Source organism: Manis javanica, chromosome 1 (assembly GCF_040802235.1).
Source record: "Manis javanica isolate MJ-LG chromosome 1, MJ_LKY, whole genome shotgun sequence".
NCBI lineage: Eukaryota > Metazoa > Chordata > Mammalia > Pholidota > Manidae > Manis > Manis javanica.
The window spans coordinates 184,631,438-184,659,337 of record NC_133156.1 but is presented as its reverse complement, the minus strand read 5'-3'; the positions used below and the strand labels follow the sequence as shown (position 1 = coordinate 184,659,337).

Here is a 27,900-nt window from a genome sequence, read left to right as displayed (position 1 = left end):
ACGGAGTGGATGGACTGAAGTCTCCACCCCTAGAATTATGTGAGCAGTGGTAGGATGGCCATCTGCAACCTATGCTATCCAGAGAAATCTTCATCCTTTGGGTGTCTTTTAGAACTTTAAGTTTATAAAGACTATTTCCACTTCAGCTAAGGCAGTAATGGCTGATTATTTCTTAATGACTGAAGAAACCAATATATTTACAACTATTTCACATTTTAACAGAAAGCCTTAACGGGAAGAGGGTGGAGAGAATATCTGATCTACTCGATCAAAAAGAATTTCATTCAGTGTCGTGAGTGAAACTATTGTAGAGCCTTCCCAGAACTCCTTCACTGCCAGAGGTTATAAACTGGCCACCTACAAGCCCTATCTGGTCTGCACATATATTCTTTTTTAATCCATGCTGCATTAAAAAATAGAACAAAACAAAAATTTATTGCTAATGTTTAAAAATCAGATTTCACCTAAAAATTTGGATGTTTACCTTGCCTTGAATTATCAGATCTGGCAATATTTAGTGCAAATCGGGCCTGTATTTAATACAAGATACGATTATTAGAAACTGAATAATTCCCTTTAAAAGAAGCATATACTCTTTCCAGTTCACTATACTCCCCACCTTTCCCTATTGTCACCCAACTACCCAGACCAAGCATATGGTTGCTATTTAGCATGGCACTTATGTCACTGTATGTACAGCTACTGTTCTAAAACATGTAGGAAGTTACCTGTTGGGTGGATTACCTTTATAGGACCTTTGATATTACTTGCATTTAAGTAATTTTATTTTCTTTCCAATATAGACTCTTTTTAAAAGTTCCTAATTAAATATTTCTGCAGATTAGCCTCTGTGTAATTTGAGTTGACTCATTGTTAAATTGACCCTGCCTAGTTTGGCTCCTCTCTGAGAAATGTACCCTTTGCCTAAGCACAATTTTCTGCTGGTCCCACTCAGTTGGCCTTAACGTTGAATAGCTCATAGTGGTCTCCATAAGCAAGTACTCCAGGAAGGAACTAATTGGAATCAAGTGTGCAACCTGCTACCTGCTCTACACTGGAAGGTTTTGTACTCCATAAATGGAGGAAGTTATAATTAGCTCCTCACATTGTCGTTTCAGAAGCAATTGTATTTTTCGTGCTGTGTTGTTTCCCACTGTTTGTAATAAAACTAGGTGAGTTAGCACAAAAGGGAGTTTTAGGCTTCATGTTTATCATTTGGAAATTGGATGTTTAAAACTGACACATCTAAACCACATTAAATGTAGTTTCTTTTCTTTCACTTTTCATTGTTTTTCAAAGAGTTAATGTCTGACTCTTAAGCACCTCTTCTGCATAGTTTAATTCTCTGCTTGGCCTTCCTTTTCATTTAAAGATAGTTTTTTTTGGAGGAGGCACCCTCATACACTGCTGGTAGAAATTTTAAATGGCACAATCACTTTAGAAACAATTCTGACGGTTTCCTAAAAAATTAAACACACACCTACCATATGACCTGATCATTCTACTCCTAGGTAATTACCCAACAGAAAAAGAAATCTATGTCCAGACAAAAACTTGTGACAGGTGCTTTATAACAGTTCCATTTCTACTAGCCAAAAACTATGAACAGTTCAAATGTGTATCAACAGCTGAATGGATAAACAAATTATGGTTTTGCATATAATGAATAATAACCAGCAATAACAAGGAACAGACTATGCATAAATCTCAAAACAATTACAGATGAACCTTAAAATAATTACACTGAGTAAAAGAAGTCAGACAAAAATGTTACTTACTGTGTGACTCCATTTACATAAAATTCTAGAAAATGCAAATTAATCTAGCAGCAGAGTGGTTACATGGTAGTGGGGAGGGGCAGGAAAGAGGGTTACAAAGAGGGGTGCATGGAAACTTTTGAGGGTAATGGATGTGCTCCCTATCTTATTTTTTCTGGTTTATAACCTTTTTTTTTTGAGGTATCGTTGATATACAACCAGATTGGTTTCAAGTATACAACCCAGCGGTTCACCAATTACCCAAATTATTAAATCTTCACCCCCACTAGTACAGCTACTATCTGTCAACATAGGAAGATGTTACAGAATCACTGGCTATATTCTCCATGCTGTACTACCATCCCCATGACCAACTTATATTATGATTGAGAATTTTCCCCCTCCCCATGTAACCACCAGTCACTTCTCAGTGTCTAAGATGTGCTCGCTATCTTGGTTGTGGTATTGTTCATGATTGTATACGTATATGAAAATTTACTATATTGTGTATTTTATATGCAAGTAATTGCATGTTAATTATACCTCACTAAGGCTGTTATAAACAAACAGCTATAAAATAAAAAACAAAGTTCCAGAATAATTTAGGCATCAAAAAACACTTAATACTTATTAGTCTCTATATTACGCTTTAGATGTTGCATATCACATTAAACATCTAATAGCAGAGCAAATTCAAACTATCACAAGTTGAAATATAATAATAATTTTGCATAAAAGTCTTAAGTGACTAAAGCAAACAGGGAACATACAGATATCTCATTTTCAGATACAGTGAATGATAGGCAATCTTTATTGAGGTCATCTCAAAACTATGCATTCCACATTTCAAAAAAAATGGAAAAGCAAAGCAAACTACCAAACTGTTTTACAAAGCAGCTGCATCATTTTACATTCCTACCAGCAATATTATGAGGATTCTGATTTCCTCACCAACACCCGTTCCTGTCTATCTTTCTTATTACAGACTACTGAGTACAGAGTAGTATCTAGTTGTGGTTTTGATTTGCATTTCCCTAATGACTAATGATGTTGAGCATCTTTTTATTCATTAACCTTATGAAGCCTCAGAAAATAAACAGAATTTGACCTGAGTAAATTTGACTTTAATAAATGACCACTTTCCCCTTTATTTTTCTATACTAAGATGTGTGTCATTTATTTGTACATTTAGTGAGCTTACACTGAGACTGACTCAGCCCTATTAGGCAGAGTCAAAAATTTTAAAGAAATAGAAATGATGACCTCCACCATCAGGAAGCTTAAAATACAGTTGAGAAGAAAATAACAGAAGAATCATAATAAACATATATTTTAAAGATATTTTAAAGAATATATATCTTAAAAGATTAGATCAAAGATCATTTTCAAGTAGAAATTCCTCCCAAGAGCCCTATAATACCTAGGCATTGCTTGTGGGAGCTGTGAACCAACATGCAAATTGCCTAAAAACACAGCCACTTGTATTCTGAAAGGTGGGTCCAGGGCTCTCCGGACAAATGGAGTTAAATTGGTATGTCCTGGTTCTCACTTGCTGACAGTTTCATTAGACAGGGCTTCGTTACCTAACTTCTGTGTATGAAGAGCTGACATTCCCATCGGGCTGCCGGGTCAGATGTTTGGACTTTTCTGGAAACCAAATGTGCGTACTAACAGAGAAACTGCACCAGGCAGGATGGGAGCACCAGGCAGGATGGGAGCTTGCCTGTGCTCTTGTTTGCTTCCCAGAGCGTCATTCCCACCTTCTCCTCCCCAGGCGTAGGGAGTTAACTTTTTTGGTTCCCACCATTGCCACAACCATGGAATCCATCTGTCTTTCGTAACACACACTCTTGAGTTCGGGCAAAGCAGATATGCAGGCAGCCTCTTTTACAAAGGACTTGGCAGCTGAGTTGGTGATGCTAGAACACGGTGTTAGAGAAGAGAGGTTGGCAAGTGGCCTGTGCTCCCAGTCTTCTCTCCTTCTCTTGATCTTTGAGGAAATAAGAGAAGTAGCAGCAGAAGTGAGGCAGAAAACATTTTGAATCCCAAAGGTATCCAACAGCAGACTTCTGGGTGTCTACCATTCAAAATAAAACAGTAATTGGTTTCTATAGGCTTAATTGAGTAAATAAGATACAATCCGTTTCCTCCAAAGTGTTTGACACTTCGTACAATGTTTGTTGAACCAGCTGTGTCATCAGTCACATGCCAGGCAGACATCTAAAGAAAATTATCACATCTGCCCTTCTAAACTTAGCAATCATGTATATGCATCAATGTGCACATATAGATCCTTAATATTCATAGGACTTTTGGTCCTGAGAAATCATTTGCCCGTGACCTTAATATAGTTCACAACTAAAGCAGTGACCATTTGGCTATGAGTCCCAATTTTGCTGCATAATTACATGACCTTGGGCAAGTCATTTAAAACATCAAAATCTTGATTCCCTTATTGTTAAGGTTCTTTAGACTTCTAAAAAGCATTCTTTTAGTTGGGTTTCAGTTTCTTGCTTTCCATGCAGGCCGGCTCCCCTTTTCTGCAAAATGAGCAAAACTGTCTAAAATTAAAATAAAATAAATCTTTAAAAAGTCACCGCATCATACTCTAAATTAGTCATATGTTACAAGATAATGAGAATTCCATTTTAGCATAATGGTGAAGAACATAATGGCTGTGTTCTAAGGGCATGTCATTTGAGGCCTGACAGACCAGGATTCTGGTTCTGATTCTGACAGCTACTAGCTGTGTAATCCAGGACAAATTGCTTAATCTCACTGAGATCAGTTTTCTCATTTGTGCTTCCTGGGCTGTGGTGAGGTTTAAATGACATCAGACATGTACAAAGCTTAGCATAGGGCTTGGTGCATGAGAGAGCAGTTAACATCCATTATTATTATCTTGGCAAACATGTTCTCTAGAGTTTTTTCCTGGGAAAGAAGGTGACGTGCACTCATGACATTTATTAAAATTTGCAATTGTTATGCTGGTCCTCTAATTCCATTCTTTCTCCAATAAAAATCTCCATTTGGATAGCAATTTACAGTTTAAGATCCACTTTCACAAATACCGCTTTTTGCCTTTGACTTGTAGTCTATTTCTTTTTTATATGCCACACAGCATTATCCCAAATCCCGAAATTTATACACAAAAGAATGATAAAAATAAAAGAAAGCAGAGCACTGACTACTAGTTGCTATCAACCATAAGCAAATATTTCAAACATTTAGCCAACTGAGTAGCTGGATTTTTCCTTTGGTAAGACTATTGTAGAGAATCATTATTTTTGCTTTATAAGGTCTTCATTGATCTGTACTAATTAAATATGCATTATGCCAATGGGAAATTAATATTCAGGCTAGAGATCTGAGACATATTCTCACTTCTCTTCAGAGAGAAGCGCATGCAGCACTGAGCAGCCGACACTGGTTCTAACAGCTAATGTTTGACAACTGACCACTGAGAAGCAAGGCTTTGATTCCTTGCCAAGCACAGTTACTCCTACATGACCCTGCATATGACTGATGCATGCCCAGCAGAGATAGGAGGGCTTAAGCAGTATCAAACAATCCTGACCTAAGGGACTGTGGAAGAAAAGACAAAAAACACCACCAGATGGTACATGATCACATGCTACACTGTCCAGGACAGACTGTGAATGCTGTAAGGCAGTGGTGATAAACAACATTGTAGGCACCTTGGGCTTTCAAGAAATCCTAATGGGAGAACAGGGGAGTCCAATGTGTAAAACAGGAGAGAAGCTCAGCTGATGGAGTTAAGTGGAGAGACCCTCCCGTGTGGTCTGCTGGCTGTGGAGATGTTTTAAAAACTGCCAGGACTTGAGAGAGGGCTAAGATCCCAATGACAGAGAGAGGGGCGAAAGGCATTCCAGGCAGGAGGAACAGTAAGTGCAAGGGCAAGAATGTAGGAACTCAAAAGAAGAAGTCATATGCCTTCTGTGGACACCCAGTGAGGAGGTGGTAGGTGGTAAAAGGTACCCCCATGGCTGCTTCCGGTCTCTCACCTCAACTATGAAATATAGTAAGCCTGGTGAAATAGTGAACAAATGCCCAAGTCCAGGCAGATGGGAAACTTAAGTTAACAGTCTGCAGTCAAATAACGTGTTTTGTCATTATTCTTCATTTTCAGAATCATTTCAAGTAGTCGTGAGAGGGAATGGCTTCCGACACGCCCGCAACGTGGACAGGGTCCTCTGCAGCTTCAAGATCAATGAGTCCGTCACGCTGAGTAAGTCCTTACAGCGGGGTTTCTAAAGCCTGTTTCACGAAGGGAATTGCCAATCCCCTCTTGCAGCAAACCACAGGCAGAGAAGGGTTTTCCCTGCACGAAAGGTCCCCAGCAGGGCATGGCTGCCCCTACGGTGCCCCAGTTTGCATCAGGAAAGTTAGGGGACCCGTATCCATCACATCTGCACTAAGCTACTCACTCCTAGGGAGCAGCGCTGGCCCTGGTTGCTTAGAGCTTAACAGTTCGATGCTCCTTAAATAAGTACTAGGTTATTGAATGCTTAATTATTAATAATGCTTAAGATTTTAGAGTAAGCATTAGAGTAAAAAATAAGATGGTCTGAATTTATTACTTCTGAATAAACCAAAAGCCAAACTGTTAAGCTTGCATATGTAGATCCTGGAATTTTTTCCATCTGGATGACTCTTGCTTGGAGAAGCCAAGAACTCGCCTCATGGCGGATACCTGACATGAAATACAGGAATATGGAAGTAAAACGAAGTGCATTTCATGCAAAAAGTGTATTATCATAACATTGGCACTTTCACAAGACATTTGTAGCAGTCAAGTTCTTAATTTAAAGACATGTGTGATTCGTGTAGCTGTCCAGGAGTGAGGGGGAAGACAGATTATGGGAGGACAGATGGCCAGGAGGCCCGGTTATTATTTACACCGGTATCCATCACACAGTTATTTATTGGGTCAGTATCAGCAGTGGCAAACAGCAGTAGTACACTGCATAGGCTACGGTGCTGTGTCCTTGTAAATGCTGCACATCTTTTAGCCACAACAGCCCTAGGAGATAGAAAGAGCAAGGAGGACAGGGGAGACACTCAAGTTTATTGACTAGCCATTCACACTAATTTTGTCCTCCAGATAGCCTTACGGAGTAGGTACTATATCCTCTTAAAAAGAAAGAATTGAGGGGTATGCCTTTTTATCCTCCTAACACCTTAAAGCCCACTTGATTACTTAAACAGAGATATGCAATGGCTTCCTTACTGACATCTGGAATTCCTGGCCTTGGAATAATTCCAAATATTTGAAACATCCAGTTGGTTTTCTTAATGCTTGGAAATGCTCTCACATATCCAAAAAGTACACGCTATTTGAAAATATTTTGAAATACCCCCGAGAAGACACAGTGTAAAAGTTGGACATGAGCCCTCTAGAGTTCTTCCTTTTTCCCCCCTTTCAGTTGTGATGTCACTCAAGCCTACTTCCCTCTCTCCTTAATCAAAATCTCAAACCTAAGATCAGAAACTCGTAGGGGTTAAATTCAACGATGTCAACACCTTCCAAAGAGAACATCTCAGATCAGGGAGCCTTCAGATCCGACCCGTCTAAAGATGAATGGAAATGGGACGTGGTGTTGCCATTGCTAGAAAGGTTGCACAGAGATGCTGTGTTAGAAGAACGTGAAACGCAAATTTACTTTAGATTTGTAGAGTGACATTTTGAAGACCTGTTCTCCAGCTTCTCTGTGAAATTTTATTTCTTGGAAAACCAGCTCATCCTTTCTCCCTCTTCTCTTCCTTTCCTACTACATACTTGGAAACAGCTGCCTAGGCTCTCCACCTCATTCATATTCAAAAAGATTTAAAGGCTTGTTGGGGTTGGGATTTGGCTTAAACCACAAACCTAATTGTGCTTCCAGCACAGTTGCTGACAGTTTGGAGGAAAGGAGGGCAGTGACTCATCCATATTATATCCGCACGCAACGCTCCTAAACTCAAACATATGTTTATGAAAAATATTCTAACTTAGGAGGAAATGTGGAAACTTGAAAAAAACTTGTCCTTCACTTACTTATTAATACACCTATTCCTCTCCATTCAGTCAATCATATGAACAAGAAACTGGAGAACAGAAACGATAAATAAAATCTTAAAAAGGCAACATGTATCAAATCTACACCTTTCTATTAACCTTATGAATGTAACCATCTCTATCATGTTGTCCCTGTAATACAATATATTTAGATTTCTTTTCCCATTCTCCTTCCCCACCTCTACATCCCAAGTTTTAAAACATTACCTATTTCCATTTTTAGTGTATATTTCATTGTAGGATATATTTCCTCCTTTGAGATTTGTTCCTAAATTCTGCATTATACATTTTGTAACAAAAAAAGAATATGAGTGCCATTATGAATTTTTTAAAAAGTCTAATTGAAAGCCCAATAATGAAGCTAAGGCTGTTGTGGCTCTGCCCAGTTCAAACATAATCCAGGCCTTGGAGGTTTCAACAAATAACACAGTAACAAATTATATGAAGCCAAAACTGTTAAACATAAAAGAATAGAGAAATTGTATTTGCAGGGGATATAGTAACATGACTTTCCAAGTTTCTGAATGAATAAAAAATTTAAAGATACAAAGCAGATATGTACATGCCTTTTCAATAGGCAAAAACATCCTTAAACACTTACTGTACTAAGACACAAATAAAACAATGAAATATTAATGCAAAGAAGTAAAAAGTATTTAGCTGTGCTCTTAGATGATAAATAAAATGAGAAATTAAAAAGTGTAGGTTAATACCTACTTGTTTCCCACTTAACTTGCCTTCATTTAAAAATAAAATCAATAAATCAACCACTTAGAAATCTAGAACAATTTGCAGGCTTGTGATTAATATAATAGATACAGAAATTCTAGATAAAATATGATTTTAGAAATGGTAACATGTAGCCTTGCTCAAAAGAAGGAGGAGGAAACCCCTAGATACATGGGAGAAAAGGGAATACCAAAATCTAAGCAGGGAGCCAAGCTGTGGGGTTCCAGGCCTGGGAGTCTGCAGGCGCTGACCTTGGTGCTCATGCAGATACAGGACACCAACCAATGCAAGGCAGAAGGCGAGAAAAGAATCCCTTGTAGAAATCAGGCTCCAAAGGGCTGCACCACACTTTAAATAGGGAGGGGCTGGAAAAGCTACCCATGACTCAAAGAAGCAGGCAGAGGAATAAAGGTGAGATGTTCTAGCACCCATGTGATACAGAAGCACCAAGTCAGGAAACTAACCCATGTGTGTCCATGACCATCGTGATCCCTGTGCCCCTGACAGAGGCAGTGCACCTCCCACCCAACCTGCAGCTCCCCGCAGCCAGGACCCACTCGGAGATGGGCTCTCGGCCCTAGATGACAAGCCATCTGAAGGTGAACGAAAGTAACATGAGAAAAAGCAAGCAGAGAGGCCTGGAGAACAACTCCAAAGAATGTAAAATAAAAACATTTAAAGTATATAAAGAAAGCAAACCAAAGAAGAAGGACATTCAACAAAGGCAAATTTGCAGAACCTAATGTAAATTCTGGAATTGAAAAAGCTTATTCATTGAAATATAATTTAATAGATGGAGTAAGCAGTGGGATTAGACTCAGTAGAAATGAAATGCATGAACTAGGAGATAAGAGAAAACCCCACCCCCAACGAAAGCACCAGACCCAGATTTTTGTCACCCAAGTTTTACCAGACTTTAAGGGACAGATGAGCCATATCTGATACATACTGTTCCAGAGAAAAGAAATAGAGGAATCACTGTTTAATTCATTTTATGATAATTACATAATCTAGATTTTTTTAAAACTGGACGAAGACACTAGAAGTAGAGAATAGTTGAGATCAAGCACATGGATGACATCTGAAAAATATTGGCAGATAAAATCCAGGAGAGGTGAGACAATTTTAAAGAATGAGGGGGGATTTTGCCTGTCACAGAGAAAACTTTGTGATTCTAAGAAGTTATTAAAACTCACTATCCATTCCAAATGTTTCATATGTGCTTCTGAAAACTGGGAATAGGTATGACTTCCTTAACAAAATGTAAAATACATCAAGAAATTTGAGTTCAAAACTCAACATCATTTAATGATACATCACTGTGTAGAGGTATTCACTTTAACAGTTAGGAAGAAAAACCAGGACAGCCCATTTCACTATTACTGTTTAACACTGATCTGAAAGCTCTAGCTCCCTCTCCCACAGAACCTTCTGTGATGACGGAAATGTTCCAAGCCAGTTGTCAGTATGGAGCCACAAGCTACATGAGTGTAGACTCATGGCACAGCACAGGCTATGGAACCAAACCACCCAGAAAAGAATCCTCGTTTTTCTTAAAGCTGTGTGAGCACAAGCTACTGGGGACTTGAAATGTGGGTAGTACAATTGAGGCACTGCATTTTTTATTTCATTTCATCTCAATTAACTTAAATTATCAGTAGTCATGTGTAGCTAGGGACCACTGTCCTGGACAGTGCCACAGGTCTTGCAATAACACAAGAAAATTAATGAGAGATAAATACAGGAAAGGGGGCCAAACGTCATTACTTTAAAATGATGGTTGTATCTTCGTGGAAAGCTAAGAATCAAACTACTAGACTAATAAGAAGGTGATGAAACTGGAGGAATTCCCTGAAAACAAACAATAGCTTTGCCAGAGCTCAGCAAGACCAATTAGGAAAAATGTAAATTCTAGTAAGAACTAATTTAACCAAACCTGTAAAGACATATAGGAAGAAAGTTACAAAACTCTGTGAAGGACAGGAAGAAAGTATAAGTAAGTGGAGAAGCAGTGTAGACTCATGGCACAGCATAGGCTATGGAACCAAACCACCTAGAAAAGAATCCTCATTCTTCTTAAAGCTGTGTGAACACGGCAAGTTTTTTAACATCTCTGTGCATCTATTTTTCTTTCTATAAAATGAGTATAGCCCTAATAACATCTCTATTGTAGATTGTTATGAGGTTTAAATGTGGGAAACAGAGCTGAGAAGAGGATCAACTGCAATAAGCAGTTGATCAATGTTGGCTGCTACTATTAATTTATTATTATCATTATCACTATTATTAAACAGCAGCAGCTGAGGGTTATAAAGACAGTTGTCTTCAAATTAATACTTATCTTTAATGCAATCCCAATGAAAAATCCTATGGTACTTCTTAACAAAATAATTCTAAAGTTTATGTGGAAGAATAAACATTTAAGAACAGCCAAGAAAAATGTGGATACTTGCCCTAGCTGATTTTAAGATACATAAGAAAGCAGCAGTAATTGAAACAATGTACGACTCGTGGCATAAACAGCAAACCCAGCCTTGGAACAGTAAAAACAGAGTCCATAAACAGAGTCAAACACTTACATGAATTTGGCATAAAATAAAGTGACCTTTCTAATCAATGGGGTAAGAGCAGATTATTCAGAAAATGGTGTTGAGACAACTGGCTAATGTCTGGGAAAAACAATTAAGTTCGATTTTTATCTCACACTGTACATCTAAACCAATACCAGATGAAAAACTTAAATGTGAGCACAAAACTATAAATATTCTAGAAGGAAACAAAAATAAACATTTACATAATTTTCCAGTGGAGAAAGACATTTTAAGCATAGAACTGAAGGGAGATAACCATAAAGGAAAAATTTGATGGTGTGAGTACCTTCAAAACTTTGATGGTGTGAGTATTTTTTAATTCTTTTGTTACTCTCTGCACCCCAGAATCTAAAAGGAAACAGAAAACTGGCACAATTATTTGTAAGACATAAAAAAAGGGAGGGGGCCAATAACCTTAACATATAGACAGCTCGTAAAAATCATTTAAAGGTGAGGACATCAACAGGTTAAAGACGGGGAAGTTTACAAGAAAAATAATAGTCAGTGTAACCAAAGAAATGCAAATTGGAATAATCTATCAAACTGGCAAAGACAAACAAAAATACAGTACCTCGTACTGGCAAAGCTATAGGAGAACAAGTGTTTTCATTCACTGTTGGTGAGAGACCATTACATTTTTTGGTAGGCCATTCGTAAAATGAAGCAGCTGCTTTTGTATATTTTTGATCCAGAATTTCAATTTCAACTTCATCAAAAGGAAATGATTGGGAATGTCCACTAAGATTTGGCTGCAAGATAGCCAACCTAATATTGCTTAATAATAACAAGAGAAAAAAGAGAGAACGAAGGAAGGAAAAGGAAGAAAACAAACCATTTAAATGATCACAACATTACTGTTTAACAATAGATTGTTTGTTCTCTAAATTCTGTGCATCACCTCTAATAATTAATATTGTGAGAAAGAAGACTTACTTATGTGGGACGATGTTAATAATACAACTTTATGTGTTAGAGGTAAGTTATAAAACAGTATCTCCATGCTATTTGTTTCATATACATGTAAATTAGAAGCAGAGAGGCTTGAAAGGCACACATGAAAATGTCAACAATAGTTACCTCTGAATGAGATTACTATTTATTTTTACTTTCTTCTTTCTATCAGTGTTCTCCACAGTGTAATATGTAACTACATATCTTATCTAATAAGAAAAAAAACATGACAGTTGTTTAAAAGTTAATTTTAAAATTCTTGTGAATTATTTAGGATCTTGGAAATCTTCACACAAACTTTATTTATTCTGGTTGTGCTTTTTCCTACTTCAGTATTCAGTGTATTGTGCCAAGGAAAAATGCACTTTCATTTGGAAATCCATTCGTGGGGAGATGAGAAGGCTAAAAAGGAGACACTGGGGTCTGAGCTGAGAACTGATCCATTTTAAGGAACAGTAAATTAAACATGGACGTTTTTACTAATGCAATAATGAAAAACATGCTAGACTCCTCTGGTGTTGTGAGGAGACATATGAGGTATGACCATAAACAAAAGAAACTGATTTTTTAACAAACTCACTAAAATTCAATTTATAGGCCATGTGAGAAATCAGTTCCCTGGTTTTATAGGCACACTTCTTTTATGATGTAAAATTTTATTTCTCCAATTTTATTCAATAGGCATGGCTCTGGTTTACTTTCTGTTCATGTTCAAAGGATAAAACTTTTCCCCCTCTGAAGGTATTTTTTCAAACTAAACATTAATCATGAAGGTGGTTTTCTAAGAGTCCAAAGAGAGGCTCGGCTTTCCAAGGGAAGGAGAGACAACACTCTAATGTAGACGTTGATGTGTTTGTTTTTAAAAATCTTTCCAATCATCCAGAAACTATACTTCATCTTAGATGACATTGGGGTCCCCGGGCTGCTATGGGCACCCTAAGGAGATCGTTGAAATGCACCTATGGTGGCAGATAGGGAGGCAGGCAGAGTAAAGAAGATAAACTTCCCAAACAAAAGCCTATTGTTTCCTTTCCCACTGGCTAGAGTATTGCATCTATTGCTCAAAGGTACTTACTGCAATTTGGAAACATCCCCGGAGGTTGGGTGTCACATGAAGATGATGGAATGTCACTTTCATCTATAATAAGGGCAACTCAGAATGAAGGGACATAAAGGAGCATGTCCTCTCCTGATTCTTAATCAGGCTGCACATCAGAATCGTCAGGGAACTTCATCCAAGTGATCGCAGCTACTACTGATTGCTGAGCTTCTACCCTGTGCCCTCCCGGACTCTCATTTCACCTGGCAGAAGCCCAGTGAGGGGGGCGTTATTTGAATCCCTGTCTTGCCAACAAGGAAACTGAAACTCAGGGAGATGAAGCGTCCAGGGTCACCCTGATGGCCCCGAAGTAGAAGTGATTTGGACCCAAGATGGTCTCCTGCAGAGGCTTTTGACCACTTCTCAACATTCCTCCCAAAACACTATCCCCACAGATCCCTGGGTCCCCTGACCCCAAATGCCCACATAACTGATTCCCCCCTGCTCCCTGTCATGTTGTAGACAAGAAACCCCAACTCAGAGAGATTCAATTACTCACCCAAGGTCACAGAGCACATTCATAGGGAGTCGAGACTTGAACCCCCATTCAGAAAAAAGCACTGGACCAGGGAGGGAAGAGCCCAGGCTTTAGGGTTTCAGTGTGTGCAGCTGACTGGGAGGCCATAGGTAAGCCACCTCATCTGGTTCCCCAAATGGCCCCCTTCTTTTGAACTTCAGATTTTCGTGTATCTGACAGTATTTCCCCTTTGACCCTGCTTTCAGAAGGAGCTGTGGTTTGCCCAGTCATTTCTGAAGTGGCTCCTGCCAAGATTTTGTCAGTGCATAGTTCCATTATTCAGGGCCAGACAAAAGTAGAGATAAGTGGAAATGGACTGCAGTTTTGTTTGATTAGACAAAAGCCCCAGTAATCTGGGATGGGGTGTGGTGGGGAAAAAAAGGAAGTTGCCACCAGAGGCAACTAGGTGGTGAAGATTTTCATTTAGCCGCAGCCATGCCTAGTAGATGGTCCCCTTGACTCTGCCTCTGCTCTACCAAGTATGCAATTGCCTCTGAGCAAAAACTGTGAGCTGCATGTGGACTCTGGCATACAGTGTACTTCTTTGAGGCGTGGCTGGAGGAGATATTTGCCTGTTAACTTACCCAAAACTGCCAGTAACCCAGCCCTGCTCATCTAATAGGGGAAGCTGGACCCCCTCTTTCTGTACCACATGGCTGGACTTGCATGGACTGTGCTTTTGTTCATGTAGTCCTGCTCCTTTGTCACTTCATTAGGATGATAGAAGAAGAAGTAGTTAATACAGAGATGGACCAACTTATAGGAATCCCAGGCAGGCTAATAAAATATGCCCCCTTCAAACTGACATTCTTTAAATATTTGCTCAACATTCATTTAGAAAAAAAGTTGGGTGCTGCTCAGGGGAAGAAAGGAAAAGGGTGCTGCCTGTGGACCTCTCCTCAGTGCAGTTCAGCTCTGGCTCCTACTATGCATACCACAGCAGCTTAGTGGCATCCACTCTTACTCAAGTGTGTGCCTGGGGTCTCCTTCCCATCTCTTCTCTGAGTTTCTGTATAGGTTTGTGTTCTTTAAGAGCAATCAGTTTTTGCCATAATTCATGATTGTATGGAAGGCTTTAGTCATTTGGATAGACTTACCCCTCAATCCCAATTCCAAAGAAAGAACCCTCCCAAACCTAATTGTGCACATCTGCAAGAGCTTGTGTGTCAGGAGGCACATAGCTTGTGCATGAATCCTGGATGGTCTTCAACCAAGTAAAAACAATTCTTTAAAAAATATATCTCTTCTTAGCAAATTACAGCTGTCTTGAGTGTACCACTTATTCTGACCTCAAGCTTACAAAATTTTTAAGGGGTTGATGCTTTACTTAGAAGATAATTTCTAAGTTTTATAAACATCAACAGTCAAGAATATTTTTGGTGTAGATTTATTGAGAGGAGAAAATATTTTGCAAGGGCCCTCAGCCACATTACCTTCATTTAGTTTTCTTGCAATACCTAAAACTGCCCCCATTAACTTCAGGTTGAGATGAATGTAAAATACAACAAGATTGTGTAGTATGATTACAGTTACATAAAAAAAATAATATGCATAGGAAAAAATCCTGAAATAATGCACTCTAGAGCATTAATAAGCATTAACTTCACTGGCAATTAGGATTACTAAGGATTTTCATTTCCTTTTTTGTGTACTTCTCTGTATTTCTCAGACATCTCACTTCTCAGACTCTTATGAGTCCTATATTGCTGCATATGTATTACTTTTATAATTTATAAGAATAATAGTAAATATGAGCAGAAAATCAGGTACATACTGAGAAGTCAGACTAGCCGTGCTGAGGACCAGCTGGTGTGCCCAGAATGACAAGGGTCACAACCTTGTGTGGGACGAGGGAATGTGTGAGCCCAAAGAGGACAATTCAGAGGCTGCTGGATCCTGACCCTGCCTTCCCCTGGGGGAGGACTCACAGTACTCACCTTTTACCTACTCTTCCTGTGGGGCCATGATGTAGTCTTGATTCTCATGTACACAGTGACCAAGGTAACCCACTTCATTTTCTTCCAAGCCTGCACTCAGCCATGAGTCCTGTACTGCTATTTATAAGCAAGGTGATCTGACCCACCTGTGTCAGCCCAGAACCTCGGCAGCAGTCCAGCTCCCACTGCTGCAGTGCTCCATTTCAGTTGTGAGGCTCCATGGAGCAGAGTGGCTCAGGTGCTATGCCACCAAGCACTAGGAAACCTGGACCCATTGAAGCCTGTATGGAGGTATTCACCAAGAAATACTCTACCTACTCCAGCCAGGTGTCTTAACAATGGACCACAAGCTGTTATTCCCTCTCCCACCTCTACGCACCAGACTACAACACCTCTAAACTTTTCTGGATATTCTACCTAGGGGCTGTGACTCACCCCATAATATCTGCAGGACCCTCTACAATGGGTCAGAGAAAGATACAAAGGCATTGTAAGAGTACCAGGATTTCTTATCTTGGCACTACCGACATTTGGGGCCAGCTAATTGTTTGTTGAGGGGAAAGGAGTGCCCTGTAAAGTGTAGGATATTTAACACCATCCCTGATCTCTACTCATTAGATCCCCCAGTCTGACAACCAGCACTGTCTCGGACATTGCCAATCAAAGTGCCCTCATTTGAGAACCACTGCACATCATACGTGTCCACTGGTCCTATTTGGATAGATGGCCTTCTTCTTGTCACACCTATACCATACAGTCCTGAACGAACTCAGTCGATATGTTGCAGGACCTGCTCAGTTTGCACACACTTTCATCTTGAGTTTACAGGTGCCTCAGAGAATGAGCCCAGCAGTACCCACTTTAATAACAGTTGACCTAGGTTGAGTGCCCGTTAAGAGTTTAACATCTAATCACATCATCTCATTAAAATTTACAACAACCTATGAGAGTATTATTTCCATCGTATAGGTGAGAACTCTGGGTTATAGATAGGGTGACAGATAGGCAGTGAGGGGTGGCGCTGGGATGGGTCTCCAGAGCCCAGGCTCTTAATGTGCTCGTTTCTCTCCATCCTACTCCAACATGGCCCAGAGAACAGGGTGGGAAACCGGAAGACATACCCTGGATACCTACAACACACAGACATCTGTGAAATAGTTGTGTATAGGCCCAGGGAACTTACCTGGAACATGTTGGCCAAGCTCATCACCAGATCTCTTAGTAACTAGCCAGTGAGGGCTTCCAAGGAAACCTGCAGCAACTCCAGGCCAGGGAAGGGGTGGGTAGGTTTGAGTCACATATGAGGAAAAGCATGGTGTCCCACTTGGTTCTGCCGTGTGAGAGGCATCTCTCTGCCTTCAACTGGGCATGAGAGGACGTGACAGTGAGTGTGCTGTAAGGATTATTCCCAGCTTGTCCCCACCCCGCTGCACTTCAGTACCCTTCCTCCCATTCCGTTTTGACTCTTATTTCTCATTACTCTGACCTCAGAGCCACTGTTCAGCCTTTCCAAGTAGAAGCCACTCTCTCTGCTTTCAGTATCTCTGCTTTGTCCCTTAATACAGAGTTTAATGTCTTCTATCAAAAGAATCCATAACTTGTTATTGCACCCATCTATGGAAACCTTCCAACACAGAGCCAGATATATATAGTACATGCCCAATAAATGTTAGTTTCTTTCTACTCTAAGTGATGGATCCCACTTATCTTTGCAGTAAGACCTGAAACATTTGTGAGCCATCATTTCAGGAGCCCCAGTACAGCAATTAGCTACCTCCTTTCTGGCTGGAGCTCCAGAAACCCCAAACCAGATACTTTGAATATCACCAACTTGGAGTCCTACTGAATACCTTTTTGTTTCCCATATTTTTGCACAATGTTTTAAAAATCTAACTTTTTTCAAAGCTGGTTACTCTTGAAGTCAGTGAGAAGGTAGAAACATCCAGCCGAACTGTAGCCTGTCTACTCTCTCTCATTCATAGACCATTCCCAAACCAGCTGATAATGTGGCACTGAACAGTTACACCTGGCTCAAGGCTGACGTGAAAATGCTCCCAGGCCCAGGGGAGACTGGGAGAAAGAGCAGGGTGTGCGCCTTTAGTCCCTAACTGCCACTGTTCTGTCACAGTAGAAATATAAACTCTACTTTGGAGCTTGCATCAGCTTTTGGAAGACTTCAACAAGCTTCCCCAGATAAGACAAAAGTTATTTTTCTTTTCCTTTTGGCCAGAAATAAATATTTATATCAAGAAAAGTTTGCCAAGACTGAGAAAGTATTTGAGTTATTTAATCAGCCCTACAAAAGGATTCACTGTGATTGGTGTTGGAATTGGCTAATGAATTTTAATCCTGGTTTTATCCTAAATCCATTAGGCAGTCACCACTGCAGGAAAGAATTCTGGAACTTCATCACCAGGCAGAAAAGAATTACACTGATCCAAGGTCAAAACTGGGGGATGTACACACTGAGTACATGGTTCTGGAACATGGGATCACTGCAGCAGATCAGGGTCCTCAGAAAGCGCCTGAACCTTCTCACACAGCTTTTCAGCCCACTGCTTACTGTTAATCCAACTGTGCCCATGGTCAATCTTGCAGAGACTCAATTCTTGGTGTATTTCAGCCTATATCACAAAACCAGCTATGAAATTATTAAAATGGCTAGCTAATTTAAATTACATCTTAAAAAAAACTAGCTTGGTTGACCTTGGGTAAGTCATTTCAGCAAAACTTGGGTTTGGATTCTAACACAGACATTTACTATTGATGTAACACTAATTCAGTTAACTCTCTGAGCTTCAGTTTCCCAAATTCTAAATAATAAATAATAATGTCAAACAAGAGCCTGGGTATATAGTCTTAGACATAATCAGTATAGATACAGGCATAGATGATAAAGATATGTGTGTGCATATATGTATGTGTGTATATATATATGTGTGTGTGTGTGTGTGTGTGTGTGCACTTACACATTCATTAAGGCGTTTCACTTCCCTAGGAATTCCTAGTGCCTACAAAGATGTTAGTTTGATAGAGCAATATAATTAATCAATCAGACATTTGAAAATTTTAATCTTCAGTCCTCTGATTTTAAACCAAACATTCACATAGCCCATTTTAAAGGCATGGATGCCTGTGTAATAGGGTGGAATAACAACCACTGAATGTTTATTAAGTGCCAAGCAACTCTTATTTACTCTGCACACAACCTCTTGCAGAGGTATCATCATCTCCACTTACGGATGAAGAACCTATCCCCACTCACACACTAGTAAGAAGACCTGGCATTTGAACCTGGATCTGTTTCACTTCTGAAATCTACCCTGGGCCCACAATGTGCCCTCTGAACTCACCCTCAGGGATGCCCAGCTCTCAAGCCTGCGGTGTCTGGCAGTTTGGTGTAATGATCCCCATTGATCCCCAAATCCTGATTTAAGTCAAGCCTTCTGTTTGGTTATCAGACTCTTGTAAATAAATGCTTTAGATTAACCTACATCATGGGTATGCACTGAATCCTAAAATATCTTTGGTAAAAGGCAAGGAAATTTATATTTACAGATCATCTACAAATTCCCTTAACTTCTGGTTTCAAACTCCTGCCCCTCCCTGATTTTCTCCCTAACTGCTAATGAGCCGAGTGGCTGGTCCTGGCTCCTGGTCTCCATTCCCCTGCCCACTCAGCGCCAGCGAGGAGTGAGGTGGCAGCCGGGGCATAGAGGAGCAGGGGCCTCAGTCATCCCCAGAATGAGTTATGGCCCATAAACATCCCGCCGCCACTGGCCTCGGCAAAGGAGGCAGCAAGGTTGGCGTGGCCCAGCCGAGGAGGGCTTTGTGCCCTGCTTCCCAAGGGGCCGTTCCAGGAAGGAGTCAGATGATCTGAATTATGGAAACCAAATGGCCCTCCTTTGTTTAGAGAGAGAGAGAGAAAAAAGTCTGTCATTTTTGTGGTAAAGGGAAAACAGGCTCCAAACCAAACAATCCCTCTCATAGCAGAAAATGCCAGCTCCCCCGAGAGGGCTCACAGCCCCAGCAGCTGATAGACGGATGGGAGGCAGTGTCCAGCCTGTCCTACAGCCGCATCAAAGTCTCCTTGGTCCTCCCAGTGAGGTTTTCCTATGTGTGGCTCCAGAAATATTTGGTCTCCCGGGCAGGAAAGGAAAATGAAAGGAGGGGGAAAGAAAAGCATCTCCCTGACCTAAGCCAGCCTCATCTTCTCACTCCTTTCCAGCTGGGATGGAGGGAAAGGAGAGGAGCTGTTCAGAAAAAGCCTCAGAGGTGAGGCGGGCCCTGACACAGCCGCATGCGCCTGGCCCCCAGAGTCTCCCTGGTGTGTCCCCCCAGCGCGCTGACTGCCACCCTCCCTGGTGTGACCTGGCTCTTCCCACAGAATGCAGCCAGGAGTCACGAGGCCGCCTGTGGCCACTCTGTGGCTGCCCCATGACTGCCCCATGGCTCTGTGGCCCAGATCTGTGGGTAGGGGTCTGTATTCCCAGGTATTACTGATGTGAGTACAGCAGGATAAGCCATGGCCAAGAGAAAATAAGTACAGGTGCTAGGCAGCTATGCCTGTCCTGAGTTCAGTTTATTCTCAAGTACAAGTCTTTCCTGGAATGGAGAGGCTCTTGGCAAGGAAAGAATAATGGAGAATTGAGCTCTAGTCCTGGCTTTGACTTTGACTTGCTGTGCAACTGTGGGTTACTGTTACCTCTCTGAGCCTCCCTTTTGCATCTGGAAAATTTGTCTCTTGATCCTCGCCTTGCCTTAGTTCACAAGGTTGTTGTGAGAAGGAGAGTGAGCATGCCTCTGATCAAGAGGTGGCAGCCAGGCTGCCTGGGTGTGGATCCAAGCTGGGCAAGTTTCCTCATCTGTCTGCATCTGTTCCTCACCTTTAAAATTAAGGGAATAATACCCTTCCCTGATAGCACTGCCAGAAGGATATGTTTGATTTTAAATATAGGTGAAGCTTTTCGAGAGTACCTGCACACAGCATGCCCCAGGTGATCTCAATGTCACTGTCGTTATCATAGACAAGAGCACATCTCAAAAATAATAGTCCTTGGTCAGGCTCTGTGTGATCTCATAAGCTTCATAATTTTACTGAACACATCTTCACTATTCCAACAACAATTAATAGTCCACCTATGCCGACTTTAAATATGTGGGGAATCTAATAGCCTCCTGTTGCTCTTAGGAAAAATCCCAAAAGCCCATCATGGCCTACAAGACCTCATCTGGTCCTGCTGCCTTTTCTAGCCTCATTCGGAACCATTTTCTCATTCAAATTCCACAGTCTTTTTTGGTCTCCTTTTGTTCTCAAAAGTTCTGGACTCCTTCTTGCTCCAGGAGGCTCTTTGCCATGCTGCCTCTCTTCCACTCCATTCCCTCTTCATGACCTTCAGGTTTCAGCTTCCATAGCCTTTCCTCAAGGAAGCACTTCCTGACCTTCCCGATGAGAGTTGGCCCCCTTCTCCTTCCCCGTGTCCACCGCAATTACAATTAAATAGTAATTTGTGTGCTTACTAGCATGTCAGCTCCTTGAGCGAGGTGCTTCATCTGTTTTGCTCATTGCAAGGCCAAGCACAGTGCCTGGCACAGGGTGGACATTTAAAACACTATGTATTTTAATAGAAATGACTGTGTTTAATAACCATATCTCCTGCATCTCTTATAATATCCATGGAAGCAAAAATTATGTTTCTTCTCTCTAAGCCTGTGTTTTCAGCTCATAGTGAGCCTTCAATAAATATTTGTTGAATGAATGACTTGGAATAACCTCCCGAACTTTTCACCACTTGAAGATTTCCCTAGACACCATTTGATCATCTTCTTCTTCCTCCTTCCATGGAGACACCATGCTTAGCACTCATGTGAGTCCTCTAACTCCCATCCCAGGTGGCCCTGCTCCTTAAATCCAGGCATAGAGGGCACAAGGCTTCCTAATCTCCACCCAGACAAGTGTTCAGTGTGAGCCACATTCAAATGTCATTAGAGACATCCATTTCATAACAAGTGCCAATAGCAGAATATCACCCCTATTATATATCTGTTCCTTTCTGTCTTCTGATATATCTATTTGTATTCACAGCTTGATTAAAGAAACCCATATTACTCATCTTCATATCACCTACAGGTCCTACCACAATCTTTTGTACAGAGCATGCACCCAAAAGATGTTGAGTTCTCAGCATTTAAAGTTAAAATGTTAACTTCTCAGCCATGCTTCTGGCCTCAGAATCTGGGACACAATGAAGTTCTTGAGGAGTTCAAGATTAAAGCTGCTTAAGCTTTATCCATCAGGGTCATCCATCAGGGTAAGAGCAAGAACTTCACACTCGAGACCTCCACTCCCATCTCTCACAGCCATATTTGTTAAAACTTCCAAAATCATCACTTTAACTTTTTCTCTAAACCTCCAAACTTCTTTTCATAGCTAACAAACCTATGCCCAAATCCCTCAGTCTAACTCAAAGAATCTGGACCAAACTTCCTCCTGTACTGATCTTTTCTGATCTCCCTGTCATCCTTCACTGTGTCATACCCTTTGTTTGCTCCCTTTAGTCATGCCATTGCTCCTACCAGTAACGCCTCTTCCCCATGTCTCAACAGCCCAAGTTGGGTGTCCCCTCTGGCCTCACTTTGTCACCTCCCTACAGGGAACTCTCTTGCCTTTGAAGCCAAACAATAATTTGGCTTAGCCACTTCTTGTATCTGTCAGCACATTTCTTCTTTTTCTTTTTGTTTTTTATTGAGATATAAATGAAACACAACATTATATGAGGTTCAGGTGTACAACATAATGAGTCAATATTTGTATCAATTTTGAAATGATCACCCAGTAAGTCTAGTTAACATCCATCATCAGAGTAAGAATTTTGCTGCTTTGAGGAGAGGCTTAAAAATGGCAGTGAGAGGTGAGACAGAAACCTCCTCCCAAAACCACATATAATATGAAAATATAGCAAATATATCTAATCCTGAAAGAGCAACAGGAAAGAAGGCTGCAGCAGACTCCCGACACCTGGGGATAACAACAGACCTCAAGGAAAAGGGTAAACTACCAAAGCCATAATCCAGAGGGACCCAAGCCCTTCAGCCACCCCAGCTCATTGGAGGGAGGAAGAGAAATGGACCAGGGAGAGGGTGGAGGTCTAGGACTGCTTAACAGCCAGCCCTAGAGATCCACTCTGGGAGCATGAACCTACATTACATGGTGCCCTGGAGATTAGTGGGGTTGGAAAGCTAAGACAGGCAGAATACTTGGAAAGACTGAGATTCCAGCTGCTTGTGGAAAACACATATGCACAACTGGCCACTCTGGGACAAAAGAAAGGTGGGAAGTCTGAAAGACCTCCTAACAGTGAGAGTGCTGCTAAAGGGGCAAGGATTGCACAGAGCTTCCTGCTCAGGAGAAAGGACAGGTGGACAATATTGTCTGGGTGCACTCAGCCCAGCAGGTTGAAATTTTGGGCACTTTAGATGCTCCATACCCCTGGCTAGCTACACAGCCATGAGGCTCCCCACCACAATATGCAGCCTGCCATTCCTTACTCCCAGCCAGCACCAGTTCACAAACCAGCTGCACTCACCATTGCACCAGGACAGTCATAGGGCGGCCCCACCTATGGCAGCTACAAGTGCAAAGCATAGAGGCTTTTCCATGTGCACTTGGCCTACTGGCCCTGGCAGTGAAGGCAGGCATGGAAGCCGGAAGCTCTTTCCTCCTGAAAGACACCAGTGCCCTTGCCTGTGAACCCCGCCATTGCTCCAGTGGCTAAGCAGTTCCAGAGAGTAGAGCTTTGGGGCACTACAGGTCACCACCTACAAATATGAAAACTCAAAGGAACCTGGTTCAAACAAAAATCCCACAAACACCAGAAAGAGGGCCAAGTGAAACTGAACTCATCAATCTTCCTGAAAGAGACTTCAAAATAAAAATCATAAACATGCTTAGGGAGCTACAGAAAAATATTCAAGAACTCAGGGAGGAATTGAAGAATAAGATACAAATGTTGAAGAATACAGTACCTGAAATGAAACAAACAATGGAGGGATTTAAAAACAGATTATATGAAGTAAAGGAGACAGTAAATGAAATACAAATTAGATAATAGGAATACGAAGAAGCTGAGGCACAGAGAGAAAAAAGGATCTCTACGAATGAAAGAATATTGAGAGAACTGTGTGACCAATGCAAACAGAACAATATTTGCATTATAGGGGTACCAGAAGAAGAGGAGAGAGAAAAAGAGATAAAAAGTGTCTATGAGGAGGTAATTGCTGAAAACTTCCCCAATCTAGGGAAGGAGATAGTCTCTCAGGCCATGGAGGTGCACAGATCTCCCAACATAAGAGACCCAAGGAAGACAACACCAAGACATATAATAATTAAAATACCAAATATCCAGGATAAAGACAGTATTAAAAGCAGCAAGAGAGAGAAAAAAGATCACCTACAAAGGAAAACCCATCAGGCTATCATCAGACTTCTCAACAGAAACCTCACAGGCCAGAAGGGAGTGGCATGATATATTTAATGCAATGAAGCAGAAGGGCCTCAAACCAAGAATACCCTACCTGGCAAGATTATCATTTAAATTTGAAGGAGGGATTAAACAATTTCCACATAAGCCAACGCTAAGAGAATTTAACTCCCAGAAACTATCTCTACAGTGCATTTTGGAGGGAGTGCTATACATAGGAGTGTTCCTTAGGCTAAATAGCTGTCACTGGAGGAAAAAAATCACAATAAAAAAGTACACCAATTAATTACTAAGCAGATGGAAAATCAAATCAACTACCCCCAAAGTCAGTCAAGGGATGGACAAAGAGTACAGAATATGATTCCTAATATATAAAGAATGGAAGAGGAAAAAAAGGAGGAAACAACAAAGAACCTTTAGACTGTGTTTGTAATAGTCTACTAAGTGAGTTAAGTTAGACTCTTAGAAAGTAAGAAAGTTACCCTTGAGCCTTTGGTAACCACTAATCTAAAGCCTGCAATGGCAGTAAGTACATACCTATCAATAACCACCCTAAATGTAAATGCCCTGAATGCACCAATCAAAACACATAGAGTCACTGAATGGATAAAAAGAAAACAAGACAATCTATATGCTGCCTACAAGGGACTCACTTCAAACCCAAAGACATACACAGACTAAAAGTGAAGGGATGGAAAAAGTTACTTCATGCAACTAATAGGGAGAAAAAAGCAGGAGTTGCAATACTTGTATCAGACAAAATAGACTTCAAAACAAAGAAAGTAACAGGAGACAAAGAAGGATATTATATAATGACAAAGGGGCAGTCCAACAAGAGGATATAACCATTATAAATATCTATGCACCCAACACAGGAGCACCTACATGTGTGAAACAAATACTAACAGAATTAAAGGGGGAAACAGAATGCAATACATTCATTTTCGGAGACTTCAACACACCACACCAAAGGACAAATCAACCAGACAGAAAAATAAGTAAGGAGACAGAGGCACTGAACAATGTATTAGAACAGATGGACCTAACAGACATCTACAGAACACTACACCCAAAAGCAACAGGATATACATTCTTCTCAAGTGCACATGGAACATTTTCAAGACTAGATCATATACTAGTTCACAAAAAGAGCCTTAGTAAACTCAAAAAGATTGAAATTGTACCAACCAGCTTCTCAGACCACAAGGTTATAAAACTAGAAATAAATTGTACAAAGAAAACAAAACAGCCCACTAACACATGGAGGCTTAACAACATGCTCCTAAATAATCAGTGGATCGATGACCACAATAAAACAGAGATCAAGCAATTTATGGAGACAAATGACAACAATGATTAAATACCAGAAAATCTGTGGGACGCAGTGAAGGCCATGATAAGAGGGAAGTATATTGCAATACAGGCCTACTTCAGGAAAGAAGAACAATCCCATATGAACACTCTAAACTCACAATTAACAAAACTAGTAAAAGAACAAATGAGGCCCAAAGTAAGTAGAAGGAGGGACATAATAAAGATTAGAGCAGAAATCAATAAAATTAAGAAGAATATAACAATAGAAAGAATCAATGAAAGCAGGAGCTGCTTCTTTGAAAAAATAAACAAAATAGATAAACCCCTAGCCAGACTTACCAAGAAAAAAAGAGAGTCTACACACATAAAAAGAATCAGAAATGAGAAAGAAAAAATCATTACGGACACCACAGAAATACAAAGAATTATGAGAGAATACTATGAAAAATTATATGCTAACAAACTGGATAACCTAGAAGAAATGGACAACTTTCTAGGAAAACACAACTTTCCAAGGATGACCCAGGAAGAAACAGAAAATCTGAACAGACCAATTATCAGCAATGAAATTGAATTGGTAATCAAAAACTACCTAAGAACAAAACTCCTGGACCAGATGGCTTCACCGCTGAATTTTATCAAACATTTAGTGAAACCCTAATACCCATTGTCTGTAACATTTCCCAAATAGTAGGAGGGAATACTTCCAAACTCATTCTATGAGGCCAGCATCACTCTAATACCAAAACCAGCAAAGACACCACAAAAAAAGAAAACTATAGACCAATATCCCTGATGAACATAGATGCAAAAATACTCAACAAAATATTAGCAAACCCAATTCAAAAATACATCAAAAAGATCATTCATCATGATCAAGTAGGATTTATTCCAGGTATGCAAGGATGATACAATATTTGAAAATCAATTGACATCATACACCATGTCAACAAAAAGGACAAAAACCATGTGATCATCTCCATAGATGCTGAAAAAGCATTCAACAAAATTCAAAATCCATTCATGACAAAACTCAACAAAATGGGTATAGAGGGCAAGTACCTCAATATAATAAAGGTCATATATGACAAACCCACAGCCAACATCATACTTAACAGTGAGAAGCTGAAAGCTTTTCCTTTAAGATTGGGAACAAGAAAAGGATGCCCACTCTCGCCACTTTTATTCCACATAGTTCTGGAGGTCCTAGCCATGGCAATCAGACAACACAAAAATAAAACGAATCCAGATTAGTAAGGAAGAAGTTAAATTGTCCCTGTTTGCAGATGACATGATATTATACATAAAAAATCCTAACGAATCCACCCCAAATTATTAGAACTAATAACTGAATTCAGCAAAGTAGCAGGATACAAAATCATCAATACACAGAAATCTGTTGCATTCCTATATACTAATGATGAACTAGCAGAAAGAGAAATCAGAAAACAATTCCATTCACAATTGTATCAAAAAGAATAAAATACCTAGGAAAAAACCTAACCAAGGAAGGGAAAGACCTATACCCTGAAAACTACAAGACACTCATGAGAGAAACTAAAAAGATAGCAATAAATAGAAATATATCCCATGCTCATGGATAGGAACAATTAATATTATCAAAATGGCCAACCTGCCTAGAGAAATCTACAGATTCAATGCAATCCCTATCAAAATACCAATGGCATTCTTCAATGAACTAGAGCAAATAGTTCTAAAATTCGTGTGGAACCACAAAAGACCCTGAATAGCCAAAGCAATCCTGAGAAGGAAGAATAAAGCTAGGGGGATTGTGCTCCCTGACTTCAAGCTTTACTACAAAGTCACAGTAATCAAGACAATTTGGTACTGGCACAAGAACAGAGCCATAGTCAATGGAACAGAATAGAGATCCCAGATATAAACCCATGCATGTATGATCAATTAATATATGATAAAAGAGCCATGGACATACCATGGAGAAATGACAGCCTCTTCAGCAACTGGTGTTGGCAAAGCTGGACAGCTGCATGTAAGAGAATGAAACTGGATTACTGTTTAACTCCTTACACAAAAGTAAACACAAAATGGATAAAAGACCTGAATGTAAGTCATGAAACCATGAAACTCTTAGAAGAAAACACAGGTGAAAGTCTCTTGAATATAAACATGAGCAACTTTTTCCTGAACACATCTCCTCAGGCAAGGGAAACAAAAGCAAAAATGAACAAATGGGACTACATCAAGCTACAAAGCATCTGTACAGCAAAGGACACCATCAGTAGAACTAAAAGGCATCCTACAGCATGGGAGAATATAATTTGTAAAAGACATATCCAACAAGGGTTTAACATCCAAAATATATAAAGGAATCACACACCTCAACACCCAAAAAGCAAATAACCCTATTAAAAAATGGACAGAGGATATGAACAGACAATTCTCCAAAGAAGAAATTCAGATGGCC

The 27,900-nt window shown here is 40.3% G+C and overlaps 1 protein-coding gene across 4 annotated transcripts in view; it reads left to right on the top strand.

The window, feature by feature from the left end:
- The window catches only part of ANTXR1 (ANTXR cell adhesion molecule 1), a 226,771-nt gene that overhangs the window by 83,635 nt on the left and 115,236 nt on the right, over positions 1-27,900 (top strand). For all 4 annotated transcript variants that reach the window (XR_012120811.1, XM_037022145.2, XM_073212205.1 and 1 more), the window contains exon 10: positions 5,908-6,006. Coding sequence is in view for 3 of the 4 variants with exons in the window: in XM_037022145.2 (XP_036878040.1) it covers positions 5,908-6,006 (99 nt within the window). In the remaining variant the exon portion in view is untranslated. The remainder of the gene's footprint in view (positions 1-5,907; positions 6,007-27,900) is intronic.